General features: G+C 28.6%; 3 protein-coding genes across 4 annotated transcripts; 1 reads left to right on the top strand and 2 right to left on the bottom strand.

The window, feature by feature from the left end:
- Positions 1-2,483: 2,483 nt before the first annotated feature.
- Positions 2,484-6,617, bottom strand: LOC145759681 (spermatogenesis-associated protein 4-like). The gene is made up of 7 exons (XM_082573533.1): positions 6,399-6,617; positions 5,791-5,920; positions 4,789-4,907; positions 4,494-4,548; positions 4,041-4,148; positions 3,341-3,542; positions 2,484-2,768 (listed from the first exon to the last, which is right to left on the bottom strand). Exons 1-7 carry the CDS (start codon positions 6,506-6,508, stop codon positions 2,620-2,622), a joined length of 873 nt encoding a protein of 290 aa, XP_082429659.1. The 5' UTR covers positions 6,509-6,617; the 3' UTR covers positions 2,484-2,619.
- A 549-nt stretch (positions 6,618-7,166) lies between these two features.
- On the bottom strand, positions 7,167-10,495 carry LOC145758248 (integrator complex subunit 12-like). Its single transcript, XM_082572498.1, has 7 exons — positions 10,277-10,495; positions 9,857-9,983; positions 9,397-9,626; positions 9,088-9,154; positions 8,609-8,741; positions 8,364-8,452; positions 7,167-8,021 (listed from the first exon to the last, which is right to left on the bottom strand). Exons 1-7 carry the CDS (start codon positions 10,402-10,404, stop codon positions 7,506-7,508), a joined length of 1,290 nt encoding a protein of 429 aa, XP_082428624.1. The 5' UTR covers positions 10,405-10,495; the 3' UTR covers positions 7,167-7,505.
- A 1,051-nt stretch (positions 10,496-11,546) lies between these two features.
- Positions 11,547-22,396, top strand: LOC145763595 (THO complex subunit 2-like). 2 transcript variants are annotated; one of them, XM_082575074.1, is made up of 39 exons: positions 11,547-11,688; positions 11,831-11,892; positions 11,998-12,089; positions 12,347-12,469; positions 12,735-12,856; positions 13,001-13,134; positions 13,287-13,456; positions 13,551-13,643; positions 13,849-13,989; positions 14,174-14,346; positions 14,805-15,000; positions 15,106-15,141; positions 15,226-15,356; positions 15,584-15,685; positions 15,756-15,840; positions 16,068-16,161; positions 16,244-16,324; positions 16,422-16,518; positions 16,627-16,744; positions 17,080-17,259; positions 17,372-17,536; positions 17,596-17,733; positions 17,975-18,112; positions 18,175-18,319; positions 18,525-18,682; positions 18,997-19,125; positions 19,390-19,530; positions 19,642-19,701; positions 19,774-19,889; positions 20,108-20,211; positions 20,282-20,330; positions 20,450-20,526; positions 20,603-20,710; positions 20,795-20,829; positions 21,227-21,262; positions 21,373-21,517; positions 21,992-22,038; positions 22,131-22,188; positions 22,322-22,396. In XM_082575074.1, exons 1-39 carry the CDS (start codon positions 11,615-11,617, stop codon positions 22,330-22,332), a joined length of 4,164 nt encoding a protein of 1,387 aa, XP_082431200.1. In that variant the 5' UTR covers positions 11,547-11,614; the 3' UTR covers positions 22,333-22,396. The 2 variants fall into 2 exon arrangements, with proteins under 2 accessions (XP_082431200.1, XP_082431201.1); XM_082575075.1 differs by lacking the exons at positions 21,227-21,262; positions 21,373-21,517; positions 21,992-22,038; positions 22,131-22,188; positions 22,322-22,396 and adding an exon at positions 20,962-21,218.
- The last annotated feature ends 50 nt before the right edge of the window (positions 22,397-22,446 follow it).

Here is a 22,446-nt window from a genome sequence, read left to right as displayed (position 1 = left end):
TTTTAAAAAAATTATAATTTTTGACTTATTTATTTTAATACGGCACTACGATTATTATAGTAGAGTAAATTTTAAAACTGGATTTCCAATTTTTAAAGGCTTTTACTTACTGTATTGTACATCTCTTCTTTTACAATATTTCGATAATTTTCCTGGTATTAATTATTCATATATTTTTTTTCTGAAATGTTAATGTTCGTTTTCTTTTTATATGACATAAATTTTTGGTAAAAACTTTTTGATTAACTTAATTTCAATATAATTTATATATCTTTCGGCAATATTTGATTAATATGTTTTGGTGTAACAAAACTAGTTAATATTTACAAATTTTAAACTTACTTATAGTTAGGTTTCAACCAAACTTGTGTAAAACCTTTGAAAATAAAGTGAAATTCAATTGCAGTTTAAACTATGTTTTTAAATTTATTTTCAACAAGAGTCAATTAATTTGTATGTTTTTAAATTTTATCTTACCTATCTTCACTTCATAATAAAATTGTGATTAAATTCATGCTACGTATATTAATTAACAAATGTTTGTTATAATAGTCAGTTAGTTAATCACTTTAAATTGAGTCATTGCAAGTAGGTTCAGCAGTGCACGATTTTATAGTTTTGTATAAGTTACACATCTAAAAAAAATTAAAAAAACTTAACGAAGAAATAAGGAAAGCGAAGAATCGATCCTATTTTAATAAAAATCAAAAAATCAAGGAATTATTATAATGCTAAAAGACAACCTGACAATTTAAGTCTGACAACACAATCCCCAACCAAAAACCACATCCAAATAGTATTGTCGTTATTATGTAATAATTATAACTGAAGTGTTTTTAGTGTTTTACTTAAAGTTTATATGTTATCATTTAATGCAAAATTATGCAGTCAAGTATCATTTATATATTACTATGTTGTGTTAGTTTGTACTATGTATTGGCAGTTATGTATGTAGTGTGATAATAATACTAATTAATACAATGTAAACTTATACCGATTTGATGCGTGGTAAATAAATCTAAAACGAGTTAAAAACAAGCCATATTTAATATCTAGTAATATTATTATGCAATTTTTAGTATAATTAATATACGTTTATAATTTTGTTAGGAGTTTAGGTTAGTTAACTAGTTATTAGTTAACTGATATTGTAACGAATTCGCCATTTTGTTGTTTACATAAAAGTTGTAATCTAGTTTTAGTCACGTGTTTACACCTTAAGTCACGTGTTTACACCTTAACGCCATCACGTATTCTAAATCACGTGATTTATAGTTTAACTGTGTTCAAATGTATTGTATGGAGTATTCGTGATGCGAGTTTTGCGGACGATAGAGTGCAATAAAATACTATAAATACGTTACAATATATTAAGTCGGCAGCGTTGAGTAGTGTTCAGAACATTTGGCTTGACTACTTGAGGTTTTTTGGTTTGAGTCCAACTGTTCCTATGCTTAATTGACGGCCAATCATAACCTATGATATTCTTAACTCCTAAAGGGCAACTCGAAACTTGGTCGGGGTAGCTAATGATATTGATATTCCATGTTTAGGTCGTGAAGTCGACCGACCTTTTTACATCGAGAATAAATGAATACGAAGAAAAGGGGTTTATAATTCCCGGCTTAATCCTAAAGTCTAAATTTGTTCTTCTCTTGCGGCGAGTTTAAGTTTTAATCGTTGTTTATTAAATTGCGATTTAACAACTGTTGGCTTTTTTTGTATACTTATATTTAACGTACAGAATAAATTTTACACCCAAGGGTATTTTAAACACATCAATCCTTGCTTTATTCGTAGTTTGAGCATCAAACATTACAATAAATATACAATTTAAACATTACAATTAATCTACACAAATAAAAAAGCAAAGCTTAACAATTATTCCACAATATCACAGGTGTTAAACCTAATTGATTGAATATCTTCAATTTTAAGTATTTCATATATATATCCAATTCAATCACTAATCAGTTATTATCAATTTAAATACTTTATAAATAAACCTTATTCAAATAGAATACTCACAACAAAACGTGTAATATATCTATATATACAAACAATATAACTACTAGTTCTTAGTCGGAAATAAAGATTCATATTAATGCTATCAGTTGGCGTTAGAAAATAATTTAAAACAACCTTCCTTATTGGGCAACTTACGTCAGACATAAACAATACCGAAAACCGCTTTAAGCAAGCAGCTTTATGCTACTTAATAGATAGGTTACAAACTGTTAACAACAATTTTATTTTGAGGTTTTAACAACGGTTGCCAATGTCACGTAATTTAGTTTATGTGCACTGTCTGTGTTAAGTAAAACTGCTGGATGTCTTTGACCAAAATATAAACACAGGTAATTCGGCTAATGAAACCTCATTAGGTTGTCTTTAACTAAAGATTGCGTTTTCCTTTTTTGTATATTGCTTTCTATACCTTTATTTAAAATTTTTACTAGGTTCTCATTCTGGTTAAATTTATGTTTAAATGATAATTTATTTGCAAATGAAAATAAACTTCTCATTAAAAAACGGTTTTATGTTAGGACTACGTATTCTCGGAAAAAAACAATAAAAAATACACGATAAGATTTTGTAATAGATTTTGGTAGTAAGCAATTAATGAGTGAACACGGGAGTTTGAACGGTGTGAATTGTACCCGGCCTTACTGACATTTGTGACGACTTATCCATCTGTTGTACTTGAATTTCCCGAAACTGAACACTACTAGTTCGTTGCGGTTCGCTATCACCTGTTACAGATTGGTCTAAAAATACAAATTTATGTTTTTTAAGATATTAATATATTGTTATAATATATCAAAATATACACAAAGAAATTTTAAAATGGGGCAATTAATAAAGGTTAACGTTAAGTCTTAAAGAGAATTTTACGACTTATTTAACAGTATACAATTCAAATTTGTTGCATAACACGATCCTTTAAAATTTATAGTAAGTAAGTATTGTCATAAAAATACGTGTTTTCACTAATTAGTGTCTATTTTAAAAGTGTTTTAACCATTTTATACAACGCAAGGCAATAAAATGGTCATGAAACGTACTAAAAACTATACGTCACAGCGTTAATTCAATGCAGAGAAATCTTAGCACCGTTTTATATCCTATTAAATTTAACTATGTTCGGTGTGAGACATTCACAACTTACCACAGAAAATTACGTTCACCGGGCCTGTCTTAAGTTCCAATTGTCATTTTTGAATATTATTTACCATTGATTTGTAGCAAAAACAGTCTAGGTGGGGTCCCAGACATTTATAGGTAAAATACTAGGGCTGTTATTTGTAACAAAGGGTAGGTATAATATGGTTCAACTTACGTTGAGATTTCCTTGGCTTTGAATCCATCGACAACGACCCAATGTCAGCATTAGTTTTATTATTCTCTTCATCGGGATCTGTGTTAAAAGGCATTAACCTCACAGCCATTTCCCCTAAAGTTGGTTTAATGCTAAACCTTTTAGGATCTTCCATTCTGTCTTGATTTCTATGTTCCAGGTGACGATTAATAATAGCATGTGCCTAAAGTACATGGTTAACCTTATAAAATTGTACTAGATGATTTTAAGTTTTTTTGTTATTAACCTTACCATTTATAACAAAGATCTTCCAATAGAATTAAAAATTAAAAACAAATTATTTATAAAGATCAGTTATTATATTAAAACACCCTTAAACAAATCAACTGAACTAAACATCAAAAAATTACACAAAGTACAGGCCAAGGTGCCAATACTTACAAGGGATAGAATATAAAGAAATGTGCCTTTAAAGGTATTACCTAAAACTTATGATAGCAAAAAAGGGGCACTGATAGAAAAGTTTATATTTGTTACAACAATCATGTTTCATAAATAAATTACAATTTTTTCATTTTATTAGAAATTTAATAAAAATTGAAAAAATAATAAATTTTTATTTTGCATACATTTTTATGAATATAATTTTAATAGTCTTTTTGTATATTTACACATAATGCTCTACATAAGTTCCTAATAAAATTAAAATATAAAGTCCCACCTTTTGCTTGTTTGTGATAATATTTGGCTCAGTCATAAACTCAGTTATTTTTAAGTTGTTTTTGATTGCATGTGAAGCTGTTGATCTTGCATGCATAGGCAACCTGACCTAAAAAATGAACTAAGTATTTCATTAAGTTTTTTTTGAGAGCCACTTTAAAATGAAAGACCACTCTTTTTTTAAAGTCACAAAAGTTAAAAATTACAAAAACAAAAAGTAACAGTAACAATATGCATTAACTATTACAGAAACAAAATAATACTATTTTAATATGGGATATATAGTGATTATGAGGTTATGGTCAGAGTGTAAATATAAGACAATTTTTGAATTATGGTATATAAATACATGTATTAAAGAACACTAAAATACTAAAAAATTTGGTCGCAACACCTAACAATTAATTATTTGCAAGTGATTAAAAAAATTTATTGGCTAAGTTTTAAATCAAACCTGGTACATTCTATCTGTAAAGTCAACTTCACGATTTTCTGCCAATGTTCTAACACTATAAAATCATAAAATGATAGAATAATTGCAGTATCACAAAACTTTATAGCAGTTTAATTAAAATTTATAATACTTTTTTCTTAACCTTAGACTGATTATATTTTCAAACCAACATTGATTTTAAATAAAAAGTAAAATTACCCTTAAAAACTTGAATATTAAAAACATAAATATGCACTGATTGCTTATAGAAACAGTAAAATTTAACAATAAAAATATAAAAAAATACAATACATACACTCGATTAGTAAGCAGTGAATAAATAGTTTGCACAAGCAACTCGGCAGCACCCTGTTTACAGTGTATTGTTCCATCAATCATTTCTTTAGGAATATCTATTTTCTTTCTTACAAAAAACTGAAAATAAAAAAAAGTAAACTAACAACCACACAAAACTGTTAAACATTTTTATAAAAACAATATATCTTAAAAATAGACCTACATAGGTTTACGAAACCAAATTTTCTGGTAATCGAATGTGAAATTGTTTTGAAATTAAAAAATGTACCTAAACATTACCATTATTTTAAAATGGAAACACAATAAGAAGTAACCTTAAAGGGTCGACTGAAAATGAGGGAATGGAAATTGAAGGAACGGAAAATGAAGGAACGGAAAATAAAGGAACCGAAAATGAAGGAACGGAAAATGAAGGAACTGGAAAATGAAGAAACAGAAAATAAAGGAACCAGAAAATGAAGGAACAGAAAATGAAGGAAACGGAAAATGAAGGAACCGGAAAATGAAGGAAAGCAAAAAAGGAGAGGGCGGAATCTTAAATACTAAAACGCGGAAATACCGTTGACTGTTTATTTAGGATTTCTGTCATTTATTCGAGAACTGAAGCGATAATGAGTTAATTTTTATCACCCCAGCATACCCTAACCCTCTTCTATAAAATGCCTGTTTATTTCTAAAATAATATTGACTTAAATACAAATAAACAGTTAACGGAATTTCCATGTTTTATTTTTTTAAGATTCCGCCTCTCCTTTTTTCACTTTCCTTTAATTTCTGTTCCTTCATTTACCGGTTCCTTCATTTTCGTTCCTTCATTTTCCGGTTCCTTCATTTTCCGTTCCTTCATTTTTCGGTTCCTTCATTTTCCATTCCTTCAATTTCCGTTTCTTCATTTTCCATTCCTTTAAATTCCGCGTCCCCACCTTAAACCGTGAAAACCTCCATACAATTAATAATACTGATTATTATATTAATTTGGATTTAAAAAAGCTATATTTACTCTTTCAAGTTGTGACCAGTTTCCTAGTTTAGTTGGCAGGGAAGTTCCATTATCATAAGAATGCATTTGAATGTCCTTAGGATAGTACCAGGAAAATATTTCGGCTACCAAAAATCCATTTGAAAAATCCCTAAAAACATTACTGTAATTTTTAAATTAAAATAACGTTAGTTTTAACCTGATTAAAAAAACTTCACAGAAAATTATTGCTATGACATGCAACCCGCAATTTTTTTTTTGTAAATTTTTATCTTTAAAGTGTAAAAGCCAACTTCACAGCCTCTTTACAGCATAGAGAAACATGCAATATCCAACCCAGTCCCAAGATTACTCTGGAAGTTTAGGATGTTAATAAATTTACATGATGATTAATATGCTGCAGAAGTTTGTCTCAGCAGGAACTTATACTGTTCATAGCGCCTTACACAACCATAGGAACAAAATTGGATGAATTCGCAAAGGAAGATTAGGGTAAGATATAAAAATTCCGTACTTTTCCGCATAAACGACGCTAATAGAGCTTCCAGAATTAAAACAGGGAAAACGAATTTATCAATTGCCCAAATAAAATGTTTTTAACAAATGAAAACCTGATAAAATAATTTTACCTTCTCGTGTTTTTAAATGAATATGTTAAATCCAAACTTTGAATCCATTTTAAAACTTCGCGAGGAATTCCTGAGCTACGTGGGACTTTATTTGGATGTGACGATAACATTTTTTTAGCTAATTTTAGTTAAGCAAGTAAACGTTAATATAAAAATAAAATGTTATTGCATAACTTACGTGTTTTTTTTCTTAGCTAAACCATTAGAACAACACCGAAAAATTTTGTTTTAATTTTCGTCAAAAACTATAGCAACAGGGTTGTCGTTTTTTTTTCAGTTTAAATGTTGTCAAAACTTTTACTTAAAATGTTCATCCTCCACAAAAAATAATTTATAGTGAAGTTTTTGTTGAATCTAATAAAATGTATGTTAAATTGTGTCGAAAAAATTACTTTGTAAGATCTTTTGTTTGTTACCCACTGCTTCTTTGCTGTAACGAACTCCTCCTGAACCAAAAACACAATTGTCAGGTAAATAATAGGGCAATTATAACATCTCAAACTACCTAAGCCGAAATTAACAAATGTTGCTGTTTATGTAAATCGTGAAGTCGGTCTTTTCCATTAATGATCAATAAATACGAATATTGTTAGGTTAAATCAACTTACTTGCTGCAAAATGGAATTCATCTTTACATATTGTAAAACTAATGAAAATTCACTACCTTTAACACTTCAATCAAATTTTACACATCAAATGCAATGTAAGAAAAACGTTTTTTATCATTTTTCAATTTGTAAATAACAACATTCTGTAAAAATTTGGGTAACAGAAGAAAAATTAAAATTGAAACACATTTTGTGACTTGATAAACTTCCAAGTAACAGCAGAAACAGTATATCTATTGCAATTTTTGGAATTCATATATAAGTTCATGATTAAACACAGAACATTTATGAATCAAAAAAAAAAATCAAATTCAACAAGGAATTGCATTGCCCTACCAAAGTTTTAGGAAGTCAAAACCCATTCGAGACAACAAATAACAGTGACTTTGTTATGCGCAAAAAACAAACATTACTTAGAAATTTCAGAAAATTACCAAAAAAATAGCAATTTTTACCGATCTTTTCAGCTCTGTTAATATAAAAAAATATAAAATTTTTGTTATACATGTTTTCTTTTAGATTGAATTTTTGAAAAAGGTTTCTTTTTATCGGGATGCAAACGCTTTAAAGAGTCTGGGTTCTGGGTTTTACCGTTTGAGCTTTTTTCTACGCTATGTGAACTGGCAGATGCTTTGGGAAAGGCGGATGATTTGTGAGAGTTTTTCTTTAAATTTGCACTTGACTTTGAGGTATTATTACTGTTATGTGAACCCGACAACCAAGAGCCTGATGACAGTTGAATATGTTTTGAGTTATTGTTTGTTACAGGTTGAGGAGTGTTTTGTGCCCCCAATGCTTCTGCCCATACGTCAGATACGATCATTTTGGCATTGTTCTGTTTGGAATGGGCTTTTGCAGATTTAGTTTTTTCCTTGTGATGTTTATGTTTTTCTCTGTTATCTGAACTTTTAGTAATGTGTTCGTGTGATTGTTTATTAGAAGAGGGTATCGGTTTGCCACTTAGAGCAGCCCAACCTGACATTGAAACATTGCTGGTTGATGATGCTACATTTGTCTAAAAAGATAAAAAACGAAGTTACAATCAATATAAAAATGATTTACAAGTTGTAAAGGAAGATAGCGGCTTATGAGTATTAAAGATGTTATTTAAAATTAATAAGACATTTCTTAAATAAATATTTTGGTAACAAACTTATTAATTTCAATAACACAAAAATTATTTTTATGTCTTATTTATGTTTTCAACCACAATGTAACCAAATGTTTTAAATTTAAATTGCACAAATTTTATTTGATAGATAAGGTATTTAAGCTAACAGTTTTATGTGGGGGTCTGTACGCCTGGCAATAAAGATACATAAAAAATAAAAAAATTTAATGGTTTAAAAAAACCTACTTTTAATTCACTTCTTTTAAATGGGGTAACAGTAGCTTTATTCTTCGTTTCATTTAACAATAAGTGCTTTTCATTGCTGTTGGAATTTACTATAAATAATATAAAATTTAAAAATTAGCCTACCTTGATTTAAACACAATGAAAGACTTAAATAACGATCCTTGACAAGATTACTATTTTCATGTTAAAGTACATTTTTAATTAAGCAGGAAGACAACAACATACATTAATGCAAAAAAACAAACCTAAAATGGAGGAAGGAGTTTTCAAGAAATTTTGTTTTTCTTGCTTTTTCATTGATTTTTTGCAAGTCGAACAATACCATATACAGCGGGGATCATTTACTTCGGCATCGCTTACATACGGGTTGTGACAATCCTAAAAAAATATTAAATATTAATCAGATCAGATGACTAAGTTGGTAGTTGCATTACATGGTGTATGTATATATAATAAATAATAATAAATATTAAAAAGTATAACGTGTTGACAACCTAAATTTAAACAAGTTACTAAAATAGTTAAGGTGCACAAAAATTCAAATAAAAAAATTGCATAAAACAATTTTAAATAAAAAAACAGTATTTCACATAGTCTGAAACCTGAAAAAATATCAATGCCTTTAAATTATAATAAAAACATTTATTGCAAATACTCAATCAAAATATCCTCAAAAAAAATTACCTTTTAAAACATAACATGAATGAAAATTTATTATTCTTACCTGATGATAAAGGTTGTGGCATTCTTGACATTCAACTAATTGATTTCCAGATCCAACAGTCATTTCACTAACAGGGAAATAGAAAAGTATATAAAATATGAGTCAAATGCAAAATTTAATACACCTCAACTTACAACAAATTATATATACCCAAAATTGTAAATATATTAAAGAGGATATATATGTTGGTCAACTTTGAAATCAAATAAACTTTAACTATACGGTCTTTGTGTGAACAAAATATTTATCCTTAGAACACAGAAAACCACATAAACAAAGTTCAACAGTAGTTTGTCAAGCAATGTTTACCTGCATTTTATACAGGCCAGACCTTCCATTTCCAGTTCAAAATCAGCTGGATCAACTAGGTCGGTGTTGCTTCCAAATTGATTTGTGTTTACATCATTAATAAAACCCGGTTCACTTAGCTGGGAAGTATAGTTAGGAATGTTGCTGGATGATACGATGGATTGTTCGGGCAGGTCAGGGTGAAATTTTTTGTTACTTTCGTTATTCAGTTCATCCAGATCTCTTTGTATCTGATCATAATACATATCAGCATTATTGGCAAAAATATTTTAATCTTATTTTTACAGTAACAGATTGTCATATTTTTGACCATACAACACTAGGGTATCTATAAAATTTAGAGGATCGAATAAAATAAAAGAATTGAATAAAGTATGGATCAAACCCTAACCCAGTTAAAATCCATTAGATACAGTAATTTATTACCAATGGCTTAATTGTGCACATTTTATGTTCAAACCTTGTCGTATTGTCTTTTTTGAGCCATGTCGCGTTCTTTCTTGTGAGAATCAACAGCTAAGGAAGTTTTGTTCTGTTTAGTTAGATTCATTCTATTCAACTTGATTGACTCTATTTGGTCTATTGGCCTAGGATTTATATAATTTTTAGTCACAACAAATAAGTTTTCAACCTCGGGCTGTTAATCTGTTAGTTATAGTTTATCCGTTTGAACAGTTGCCATTAAATTATTCTTTGTTGAAGAAATATTTCCCTTGCAGTAGTAGATTTTTTATATTAAAGTGATGTAAATTAATCTATTTATTGCCATTGTGCTTCGTTCTTTTATAATTATATTTAAAAAAAATAAAAAGGTCAATATATGATGTTTTTGTCTTATACAACATTCTGTAAAAATTATATATACTTTAACTAATTTTACCTTTTCTTCGAATGCTCGATAACTTCTGTCAAAACATTGTTTAACTTTTCTGTAGAGTCTGGAGTTTTGCAACGAAGATATTCTAAGGCTTTGATAAAAACAGGATCTAATTCCACCGGAGTGGCCATATCCAAAAAAACTTTTTATTTGCAAGTGCTAAGTGGACACCAGTGTTAAATTCAACATTTACAAGTTTAAACAAATTCAATTTTAATTTAAAATGCTGAAAATAAAAAAAGAATTATTTGTTGTTGTTGAGTTTATATATGTATCAACCTTATTAATTGAATACCAAAACTGGACATTTTTAGTATGTCATAATAAAATCATAAAAACGTGTCAATAATAAGGTAAACACATAGCCACAATCCTTAGCGTTCCGCAACAGCAATAACAGACCCGCCGTATTCTGTTAGTCAGCTGTTTTTTTGAACGCTCTAACGAAATTGATGTTGTTTTTTGTTGGACACGACGCATGGTCAATTAAATCAGTAAATATTAGCATAAATTTTCAGTATACGTGCACCATAAGACGATTACTTTAACAATTTTTGTACAAAACCGCAAAATTGAGGTTCAGAAGAGTTTTAGGCGTTTCTTTACAAATAAAAAGTTTAACGCAGGACCTCTTCACAACACTATCGCAATTGTACAAAAGAAATGATAGCTCCATAAAACTCGTTTACATAGGAGCGTGACATAAGCACACGAGAGAACCGTTTTTCTCATTTGTCACGCTCGACTTGTTTGTGGTTCAGGGGCATTTTGTCTTTTTTGTAAATAATTTTTCCTTTTTTTCTTCGTTAAATTCAACGAAGCGAATTAATTAACATTATACTATTTTATTATTTATAAAATATGATCCAGGTTGTTTTTAATTTGCTAAAATTATAAAAATGTTTTCATATATGTACTATAAAACAAAAAAAAACACAAAGTTAAATAAAAATTAGCTGATTTTTTTTAAATATTTTAATAAACTAATATTATAATACAACAATACAGTTAACAAAATTAATTGTATCAAACAAAGTTTTTTTTTAAAAAACAAAAAGGTAAACACTTTAAATAATATTAGTTTTAACTTTAACTATTTCCGCGTCTTTGTGGCCGAAAATCACTTTATTGTAGTATACAGGGAAGAAAATCGTGTATGGAGAAAAATAAAAACGCCATGTTCGTTTTTTATTATCAAAGTGTGTTTAAAAATGCTCCTGTTTTGTTTTTATAAATATTTATTTAAAATTTAATTTAATTTTTTTTAGGTTAAATGGGTAATTACCTTTAGGCATTCTTTAATTGGTCATTTCAGGGATATTTAGTAACAATTTCACAAGTATGGCATGTGTTAATTATAAAATTCTTAAACCTGACGTTTACAAAAATTGGGAGAAAACTGGAAAAAAGACAGTGTGAGTACCTGATTAATATTTTTTTGTTTAATTTTTTATTATTAAGGTATTATTAATTGGTTAAAATAATTTAATATTAAAAAAAAATTTTTTTTAAAGTTTTACACAATATATTTATAAAAAGGATTAAATTAATTTGCAGTTTGACGCTTTGCAAGGAAAATTTAAAAACCAACAAGTTATCTAAAAAAACTAAAAAACAAGGTAGAAATATGAATAATTTAATACTTCACAAAATTTTTTATAAATAGTTTTTATAGGCCTATTGGCTGAAAAATAAATCTTACAAATTGCATTGGTGTGTTTTAGATATTCAACGAATCATATACGAATTTATTCATCTGGTTCTAACTGGAAAATTAAAAGCTGAAAATTATGTAGCATTATTAACCTCACTTAAGGTTTGTGTTTAATATTACTAAAAGTAAATTCCCTGACATGACCTCCACAAGAGAAACACAACCATTAAAACTTAAAATAGCAAAAAAACTCCTAATGAAAAAAATTTAAATAAAATTAAGTGTCTATTAAAAGTGCGTTCCATGTGTTTTAAATGTCACTGATTCCAAATATTAAAACTATTTAGTTTGGGGAGTGCATTTAGTATATATGGGTGCCACGACAAGCAAATCTTTCTTCATTGTTATTTATTTTTTAGGAGTTATCTGATGAGACTTGCTCAATTGTGGCAGATGTATTTTCAGTTATTGACATTGAGCTTGTTGCATTGGATGATAAAAAAGCAAGGGAAAAATTTATATCACTAGTCTTAGCATGCAAGGTAATCCTCAAACAGAATAAGTATACTAGAATACTCTTTTACTTATGCGCTTAATCTAGATTTTTTAATAAGCTAAATGATTAATTTTGTAAATTTTATTACATAATGGTTATAATTAATCTTGGTTTAAACTAATTAAACAAAAATTTATTGTAAATGTGTACTGTAACTGTAACAGTGTGCTGTAACTGTAACAGTTACAGTACACATTTACAATAAATTTTTCCTAAAGTAGCCTACTCTTTTACCCTGATTTGTATATTAGGATAAAGTTGGTGAGTCGTTGTTGAAAGAACGGCTTGATGTTGAAACCTTAGAATCGTTGGGTCTCATTAACAGCACAAAGTTATTTCAACAAAAATATATTAAGACAAAAACAAGACTGTTGTAAGTTCCTAACCACACTTTGAATTGTATTTTTATTAAAAAATTGGGTATTTCAAGTAGTTTCAATTAAATTTTTTTTTTCTAATACTCATTTTTTATCTAGACATGTCAATAAGTAAATTAATCATTACCTTAAATTATTAGTTACAAGCAACAAAAATTTAACTTATTACGTGAGGAGATGGAAGGTTACTCAAAACTTGCAGTAGAGTTGGGAGATTTAAGTGAATCAAGAATCACTACTGCTTGTTTACTTCAAAACATTAAAAGCTTAATTGGTAGGGATTGTGCTTGCTAAAACTTTGTAAATACATGGTAGTAGCATAAAGGAAATAAAGCATTGTAGAATATTGACTAAGATTTATCCAACCATTGTATTAATTTTGTATGTTAAAGGTAAACATTTCTAAACATTTCTGTTATATTTTAGGTTGTTTCAATATTGACCCAAATCGGGTCCTTGATTTAATTCTGGAGTCATTTGAAAGCCATCCTCAACTTGCTAAAACAATATTCACCCCATTGCTGGAAAACTATTTAATTTTATGTGAAAAATCAACTTTATGTCATCTTCTTGGGTTTAAATTCACACATTATCAGGTGAAATTTGGATTTTATTAATCTCTAAAAGATACACAAAAGGCAAATTGAGCAACCATTTTTAAATATATATATGTTTTATTTTGTTGTTTAGACTTCTGGTAAGAAAACCCCTGATTCTCTTTATATTGTTGCTGCTTTACTTATGCAATATAACCTGGTTTCATTGGAAGATCTTTGGGTTCATGTGAGTATTCAATTTAAGCTAAAAATAAATTTTAAATTTTTTTACCTTAGGTTAGTTTTTATTTGTGTTTTTTGCAAATTTGGAATATTGTTAACTGTATTACACCGAGCGATTCAATAGTAACCAACATATTGGGTAAAAAATATAGCTTATAAGGAATGCACTAATAAAGCTTAAATTTTCTTTAAACAATTGAATTTTATAGTTAATACCAGAGAACAAAGAATTGGATGCGGAATGGACAAAATATTTGAAGACTTCAGCAGATGAAGCAAAACGAACCACTGTTGTTTCATTAAATACCAATGAAAAGAAAGAAGAAAAGGAAACCAAAATGGAAGTAGAAGTAAGTAACAAAAAATACATAACTGTAATAACTTAATAAACTTAAAATCTTTAAAGTACATTGTATTATATAAGTAAAAATTCGGAAAAAATTTGATGTGATATTTTAACGAAAACAAAATTCTATTTTTCTTCATCGTTTTTTTAGTAAAAAAATTTAGTTCTTTAAATTTGTTATTTCTTAGGAACTACCTAATCAGAAATTTGGTTTATGTGAAGCTCTTCTTCGTGTTGGTGATTGGGTTCATGCCAGAGAAATTATGGAAAAATTTGGTTTCTATCAGATGGTCTCATCAAAAAACATTGCCGTGGCACTTTGCCAACTTGTTTCTCATATTCTTAATCCTTTATATAACAAGTAAGTAAAAAAGGACTAATTATATATAATGGAACTCATTGTATATACAATATGTGTCTATTTGGGGGATTTTAAAATAAAACTGCTATTGATGGTGCAGAGGTAAATTATCTTAGGCAAATATTGGTTATAAATTGCAACCATATTACCCCCAAAAAATGAAGCCCGTAGGGTTGGCAATAAACTACTCTCACTAGATGTCATTTAAAAGCTGTAGTTTGCATATTTTTCAGGTCAATTTTAATCTATTTACAAAACTAATTAAATAGCATGTATATATAAGCCTTAAATTTAGCCTTTAGATTTAAACTACATTTGTACCAGACTAATTTTGGAAATTCCTTAATATATTGTTTCTTTTATATTGTATTGTTTCTCCCTAAAATTTTGTTTCTTTTAGGTGATGGACTTTAATAAAGTTATAAACTTATATATAATCTTCTGTTTCATTTTTTTAGAGTTTCATTTGTAAAAGGTTCCAAAGTTGAAACAAAAACAGAAAATTTGTATTTTCTAAACAACAGAAAAGTTACTAATTATAATGATTTATGTGGAGAACCATTTGAAATGCTGTTTAGACTGGGACCCAAGACAGCTTTGTCTCCAATTTTGGTTGTTAAGTCAATTCGAATTGCCAAGGCCTTCTTTAAAATGGTATGATTTATTTTTTTCACAATTTTATAAATTATTGACTAAGCAATACTTCTTATTCTTAATCTTATGAAAAAACTTTTAATCAATTTGGTTTCTTTTTTGCAGTATTTTTCAACCGAAAAATCACAACAAGAAAAATGGGTAATTAACTGATTTACCACATTTTCTTTGAAAAATAAATAATGTAATTGTAAATTACTGTTAAAATATTACCCTATGTTACAGAGAAAAGTTTTTGGAAATCTCCTAGAGATCATATGTCAAGTTATATTACCTTCCCTTTCACTACTTTTATGTAATGCAAATATATCTGAAGAAGTTTGGGATATGATGAAACAGCTTCCATATCAAATCAGGTTTGTTTCTTGTGCTTTCATGTATTAAATTATGATATAATTCATGTATTAAATTATGATATACAAAGGACTATAAACTGTGTACTTCACTCAAGGTATCATTTTATCATTACTTTTTAGATGTGTTTATCATACAAACTAATAATTTTTTTAGTTTTTTAAACATAATTTACCTAGAAATACATTTTGTTAAACTTAGTGTTTAATTAATAAAAATATTTTAATAGATATCGTTTGTATGGTGAATGGAAAAATGAAAGTTATAACGGCCACCCAGAGTTACTTCTTGCTAAAGCTCACGTCATCGACAAAACTAAATACATTATGAGGTGAAATTATAAAGTAATTTGACAGTTTAATTAAGAAGTTTTAACAACCCAACTCTTTGATGTTTTAAAGGCGGCTGACAAAGGAAAATGTAAAACAAACAGGAAGACAAATCGGAAAGTTAAGTCACAGCAGCCCTACCATAGTATTTGACTGTGTAAGTAGGCGCTTAAATCTGTATTTTTTTTGTATTATATCAAAAAAGTTAATATCTATGTCATGTAAAAATCAAAAAAAATTCATATTTTTGTGAAAAATATTATTTTACAGACATAAACATTTTAAAAACGGTAATAAAAGTTTTGGCAAAATAAAAAAAACAACTTACAATTGATATTTAAAATTAAAATTGTATGTTAATATAACTTTACTTTTTATTTTTAGATTTTATCTCAGATCCAGCGATACGACAATCTTATTTTGCCAGTTGTGGATGCTTTCAAATATCTCACCAATCTCACTTATGATATACTTGCATGTAATTTACATTTTGTCAAAATAAAATTTTAAATAAACAATCTGGTAATTTGTTTTTTGCCTAACTAAGCCCACTTTTTTAGTTTGTATCATTGAAGCATTAGCTAACCCTGAAAAAGAAAGAATGAAACACGATGACACCAATATCTCTAATTGGCTTAAAAGTAAGCTGCACTTGTACCTTAAAATTATTGTATTTTAAATGGTACCATCTAGATTATAATTATACATGATTTTTGTTGAAATAAAATTTTATTGTAGGTCTGGCATGCTTTTGTGGTGCAATTTTCAAGAAATATCCAATTGAACTAAGTGGTCTTCTTCAATATGTTGCAAACCAACTTAAGGCTGGAAAAAGGTTTAAAATATATTTACTACATTCATAAAACAAAATTATTTTGTTAAGATTTATGACAACATATAAAAATTTGGTTTAATATTTATGGATGTGAATTTTATTGTTTAGTTTTGATTTATTGATTATGAAAGAAGTAATACAAAAAATGTCGGGAATTGAAATATCAGAAGAAATTACCAATGATCAATTGGAAGCATTAGCTGGAGGAGAAATACTCAAAGCAGAGGTAAAAATACATTAGAATTTTATATGTTCCAGAATGTAAAATCTATTATACAATGTATCATCTATATCTTTATATAATAAAGCTTAGTGGACAATATATATATGTGTGTATGTCCAATTTGTAGGCCTACAAAATAATAAACTGCCATTTCTGGTGTGTTGGTAAATTATCGCATGCGAATATTAGTTGATGGCGGGCTATTGACCAGTGTTTAAAACTTAGCAATGTGTAAGTTAACTCAAATTATAAAAGTTTTAATAGTTGCTATGTCTTGTCACAAACGACATGCTCATCTTTTATTTATAATTTTAACATTTTTTTACACTATTTTGTAGGGAGGTTATTTTGGTCAAATTCGAAACACTAAGAAATCTTCGAACAGGTTAAAAGAAGCTTTAGTTGAACAGAATCTTGCCTTGCCACTCTGTCTTCTCATGGCACAACAAAGACAAGGAATTGTGTTTCATGAAGGAGAAGACATCCATTTAAAACTGGTTGGAAAATTAACCGATGAGGTAAATTTTGATTTTGTCAATAATTGATTTTGATATTTGATTTTTTTTACTTTTCTATGTTTTAGCACCTGAAAAAATTGGGTTTTACAAAGAATTAATTTTTTATTTTTAGTGCCACGATACTTTAGTTCAGTTTGGTAACTTTCTTGCCATCCAACTCGGCATCGAAGAGTATGTAAAACGTTTTCCTTCGATCGATGTTTTATCCTCCTTATATCACACACCGGCAGATGTTGCTTTTTTTCTTTCACGTCCCATGTTTAATCATCAAATGAACGTATGTAGCAAGACTTTAAAAAATGTACCTTTTTCTCTTTTTAAACGTTATATTTGTAGACTAAATATGATGAGTTACGAAAACAAGATCGAACAAAACAGAAGACGAGCCAGGACAAAACCCAGCGTTACATATTAGCTTCTGAGAGTGTAAATACTCCAATTTCAACCCTTGTTCATACCATGCACCCTGATTCTGTAAGAATTTCTGTTTTATGTTAAATTTAAATGTGTAAATACATAAAAATTAAAACACTATAATAATGTAAGTATTTGTAGCTCTACACGTTGTCTTATATTTTCCATTTACCTACTGATGTTTAAAAGTTTTATGTTTTTTGCTGTCTGAATGTTGTTATGTATAAAAAAACTACTTTTTTATATTATATTGTGCGAATCTTTTCTAATTTTAAAAATTTTGTTGTATATTTTATTATAGGTATGGCTTGATATCTCCCCCAAATTCTACACAACATTTTGGACTTTGGGTTTGTATGATATTGAAGTACCGAATGCTGCTTACGACAGAGAAATTAGCAAACTGAAGCAAACTATACAGGGAATCGACCAAGAAAATGTACAAAAATTATTTTGAAAAAAAATATTTGAAATTTTTTTTTTGAAATTTTTTATTTTTAGTCTCATGACACTCGGCGCAGACGGGAGAAGGAGAGGTGCGAATCGTTGATCTCTAAGTTAAAGGAGGAGCAAAAAAAGCAGGATGAGCATAAGAGTCGAGTTAAAGCGAGGTTTAAGAGCGAAAGAGAGGGCTGGTTTCTCGCAAGTAAGTAGTAAAATTAATATGTTAAAATTTACAAACAAACACAATCTTATTTCAAACAAAAAGATTTTAAAAATTACAGTTTTAAGATATCTATTAATTGATAGCATAATTCTTCAAAATATCATATAAAATGGCAAGCTATTAATTTATTAATAAGTTGATATTTTTTTGTAAACCCCATATTAAATGTATTTGTTATCTACAGAAACTACCAAGAACGACACGATAACAAAGTTCCTTCAACTTTGTATATTTCCCCGCAGTATTTTCTCACCCTTGGATGCAGTGTATTGTGCCAAATTTATTTACATCTTACATCAGCTCAAAGCTCCAAATTTTTCCACCCTACTTTGTTTTGATCGAGTAAGTGTATTTGGTGTACAATAGACATTGCGCTAAGGAAAATTGCACAAAAAAATTTTGAAAGACTTTTTAATATTTTTTATGGCTTTTACAGTAACTTTTTGCTTTAATTGTAAACCATGTATTTTTTAATACCAGAACAACCTATCTGGATAAAACGCTCTTGTGCTTTCTCCTTAATTTAAAAATAAATTTAAAAAATTTTTGTTAGCAATTAAATTTATTTTTTCGCTGTAGTCAAAAATCCGTCAAAATGTTGAGTAAAAAAACATTTTTTAATGCAATACTATAAACAAATAAATATTGGTTATCAGGTTTTTTGTGATATCTCATACACTGTTGCAAGTTTTTCTGAGAACGAGGCATCCAGGTATGGAAGATTTTTATGTACCATGCTGGAAATAGCTAAGAGATGGCATGCTAATAAAGCAACTTATGACAAGGTTTGTGAATCTTTTTCAGTGTTTTTTTTTACATTTATTTAAGTGACCAACAAAAATTTAGTTGCAATGTTTTTGGTTTTTCCTAATTTTGCTCCTATGGATGTAAAACAGTGTTAGGGCATTTTCATGAGTCCCATAATTTTTTTAAGTTCATTCAATTTGCTTTTATTTTAAAGAAGTCAAATTATTTTTTTAATAAAGGGTGGAAGTTTAGAATATAAGGGACTTAAATCTTAATTAATTAGCTTAAAATTATGTTTTTAGGAATGTGGAAATTATCCAGGTTTTGTGACAGTATTAAGAGCTAAATTTCAGGATGGATCAAGCAAAGCAAATCAGCTGGATTACGAAAACTTTCGACATGTTTGTCATAAATGGCAATACAAACTTACCAAAGCCCTAGTGGTAATTTATTCATATTGTTGTAATTCAAAAATGTTTTTGGATGATTTATAACATAGAAAGCGAAAGTGTTTACATAAAAATATTTTAATATTTGGACAAATTTGTTTTTAGGTTTGTTTGGAATCCAAGGAATTTACCCAGATTCGAAATGCATTGATGATACTGACAAAGGTAAGTACAATTTCAAGCATTAGTGTAAAAACCCAACAGGGGCATCTTTTTTACTCAATTGTCCCTTTTTAGATACTGCCCCACTTTCCAGCCGTTACTGCCCTTGCAGGTGCACTGGAGAAAAGAATTGACAAAATAAGAACTGAAGAAAAAGACAAGCGACCTGATCTGTTTGCTTTAGCAATGGGGTATGCCATAAAATAAAAAACTTACTATAAGAAGACTGAATAGCTTTTATCAGTAAAAATATATACTTTCACTTAAAATTTAGTATAAGCAATGTCAAGTAAAGTTTTTTGAAACCATATAGATAAAATCTGACCCTTCAATGTTGGCAATTTACTATCATACAAAAAAATTTAATGTTAACTTATTATGAAGATATAAATGTATTTAAATGTTTTAGTTATTCTGGAATGCTTAAAGCAAAGCGTCCCAACTTGATTCCTGAACACGAATTTCATAACAAAGCACCACCAAAAGAAAAGGCACCAGCTAAAACCACCAATGGTAACTTTAGACAGTCTAAACTTTTTTAGCTCGTAGACTAGTAATTAAATTTGGTTTATGATTACTTTAGATTCTACAAAGGGAAAAGAGAGAGGAGTAAAAAGAACATCTGAAGATAGGTAATACTTTGTTGGTTAGTGTAATTGGCTTTTTTAAATACAGCCAATTAAGTTTGGAGCTAACCTCCACTTTTAACAATTTAAAGTTGGTTTTGAATTTTAAACTTATGACGTTGCAGAAAATTAAGAACTCCGAAAAACAGTGACAGTACATCATTAGATCGTGGTAGAAGCAAAGAAAAATCATTGGCTTCAGGTACCAAAAAACATTTTTTTTAAGCCATTTGTGATTTTATTGGTTTGGTTTTTTTATAAATGTTTAAACAACCTAGGAGATGGAAAAAGACACAGCAAGGGAGAAGACACAACTAAGAAAGAAAGATCAGTATCACAAACCAAATCCAGAAGTGAATCACTTCCTAATGCTAATTCGGAGCGAGGTGAAATTAAGTGAAATTTAAAATCAAACATTTTTGTAACAAATATTGTAGTAAAATTTAAGTGTACTCAAAATGATTTTACAGAACACAAAAGAAGAAAAACTGAGGCAAACAGCAAGGTCTGTAATCATAATAAAAAACATATTTACTAACATTTTATAATTCACAACTGACATCACCGTTTTCAGTATTTTTGCTTAGATAAAAAATGGTAGAAACCTAATCTTTTTTGACTTTCTGTTCATTTAAAGCCAAAGGTAAACGGTGCTACGTTTACCCAGCGTTGAGAGTTTTAAGATTTCAACTTTTTGTCCTTTGAAGACTGTGCAATATTCACAATCAATCTTTAATTATTATCCTGTGTTGTCTTTCCTTACAAAAGGGAAAAATCGAAAAAGTTAAAATTTTTGTCCACGTAGCATATATCTACCTCCTCAAATTAAAAAAAAATTTATGAAACTTCACTAATTTTCTACTTTCCTCTTAATTCTCGTCTCATCTCGTATGTCCACACAGGAACAACGTGTTGAAAAGAAGGACAGGGAAACAAAGGTAAAATTTTGACTGAAAATTATTCTTTTTCCAACATTTATTTTGTTTTTAAAAATTTTGCATTTTACTTTTAAACAATGCCCCCCCCTCGTAAAATTTGTCTTTTTTAGCGCAAAAGTGAGAAGAGTATGGAGAGAAGTAGCATGGCGAAAGAGGAGGAAAGTTTAAAGAGAAAGAGCAAGGAGAGAAAACGAGAGCTCACTTCAAGTCCGAGAGATGCCCCAACTCTTACTAAAAGATCGAGGGCCGAAAACGGTGAGTAGCTCGATTTCAAAAACAAATCTCAACAAAATAACTTAATTGTAATCTTTTATCTTCTACCTATACTGACTGTTAAATTGTGAATAGCCCAAACTTATGCAAAAAATTGACGAGTTTACCTAGAGTACTATATTATCAAAAACAAGACCTCATGCCCAAAAACACTATTTTACCGACATTTGTGATTAACCTTCTTTTACCCAAAACTCCTTCCTGGAAAATCTTATTTACATCACAAAAAAAAATTTACCAAAATTTTGGAGCAACTTTGTTTACGGGAATATTTACATTTGGCGAAATGTTTTTTTGCAAATATACAGTGTATTTTCTGTATACCGATTTAGTAATTATACTAGTAACACGCACTAAAATATGTATACTAAGTAGTAACACTAACATTAAAAAGTAGTATTTGACTTATGAGAAGGAATTTTAAGATAAATTTAACACCCGAAATGTTGGATTTAGGAGACCGACGAAGTAAGGAAAAGAAGTCAGACGTGAGAGCATTAAAGGTAAATCTCTCAATACAATAACAAAGAAATAAAAATAAACTAAAATATATTTGTTTGTAAGTAAAATAACTTAAATTTTTTTACCCTTATAGGAAACACGAAATGAACGGGAAAAGAAAAGTGAACGCATTAGCAAGTCAGAGAGAGAATATCCTTTTTTACCCAAGATGTTATATTTTTTTGTTAAAATATATGCATTTATTTATAAATTATGGCTAGTTGTTATCTACTTAAAAAATGAAAATAATTTAGAGAACTTTTTTCCTTAACATTTAAATTACATCTCGCAGGTAGTCACATCATGACCAACGGCTCTAGAAATATTTTGTAAAAATAAATTTTGTACATAAAAAATTTGTTGTGATTTTTTTTCGTAGGTACATTTTCTTACCCTTAAAAGGCTTTTAC

The sequence above is a fragment of the Corella eumyota genome, chromosome 1 (assembly GCF_963082875.1).
Source record: "Corella eumyota chromosome 1, kaCorEumy4.1, whole genome shotgun sequence".
In the NCBI taxonomy this organism is placed as follows: Eukaryota; Metazoa; Chordata; class Ascidiacea; order Phlebobranchia; family Corellidae; genus Corella; species Corella eumyota.
The sequence above is the reverse complement of the archived record's forward strand: the minus strand, read 5'-3'. Positions and strand labels throughout refer to the sequence as shown.

Coding starts and splice junctions, on each gene's coding strand:
- LOC145759681 (XM_082573533.1), bottom strand. CDS start 6,508: ATGTTATCGTCACATCCAAATAAAGTCCCACGTAGCTCAGGAATTCCT. Junction 5,921..6,398: donor TCATTTAAAAACACGAGAAG/GTAAAATTATTT, acceptor TAATGTTTTTAG/GGATTTTTCAAATGGATTTT. Junction 4,149..4,493: donor TTACAGATAGAATGTACCAG/GTTTGATTTAAA, acceptor TTCATTTTTTAG/GTCAGGTTGCCTATGCATGC.
- LOC145758248 (XM_082572498.1), bottom strand. CDS start 10,404: ATGGCCACTCCGGTGGAATTAGATCCTGTTTTTATCAAAGCCTTAGAA. Junction 8,742..9,087: donor GCCACAACCTTTATCATCAG/GTAAGAATAATA, acceptor ATATTTTTTTAG/GATTGTCACAACCCGTATGT. Junction 8,453..8,608: donor AACTCCTTCCTCCATTTTAG/GTTTGTTTTTTT, acceptor TATTATTTATAG/TAAATTCCAACAGCAATGAA.
- LOC145763595 (XM_082575074.1), top strand. CDS start 11,615: ATGGCATGTGTTAATTATAAAATTCTTAAACCTGACGTTTACAAAAAT. Junction 15,357..15,583: donor CAGCTTCCATATCAAATCAG/GTTTGTTTCTTG, acceptor ATATTTTAATAG/ATATCGTTTGTATGGTGAAT. Junction 19,702..19,773: donor CATTGATGATACTGACAAAG/GTAAGTACAATT, acceptor GTCCCTTTTTAG/ATACTGCCCCACTTTCCAGC.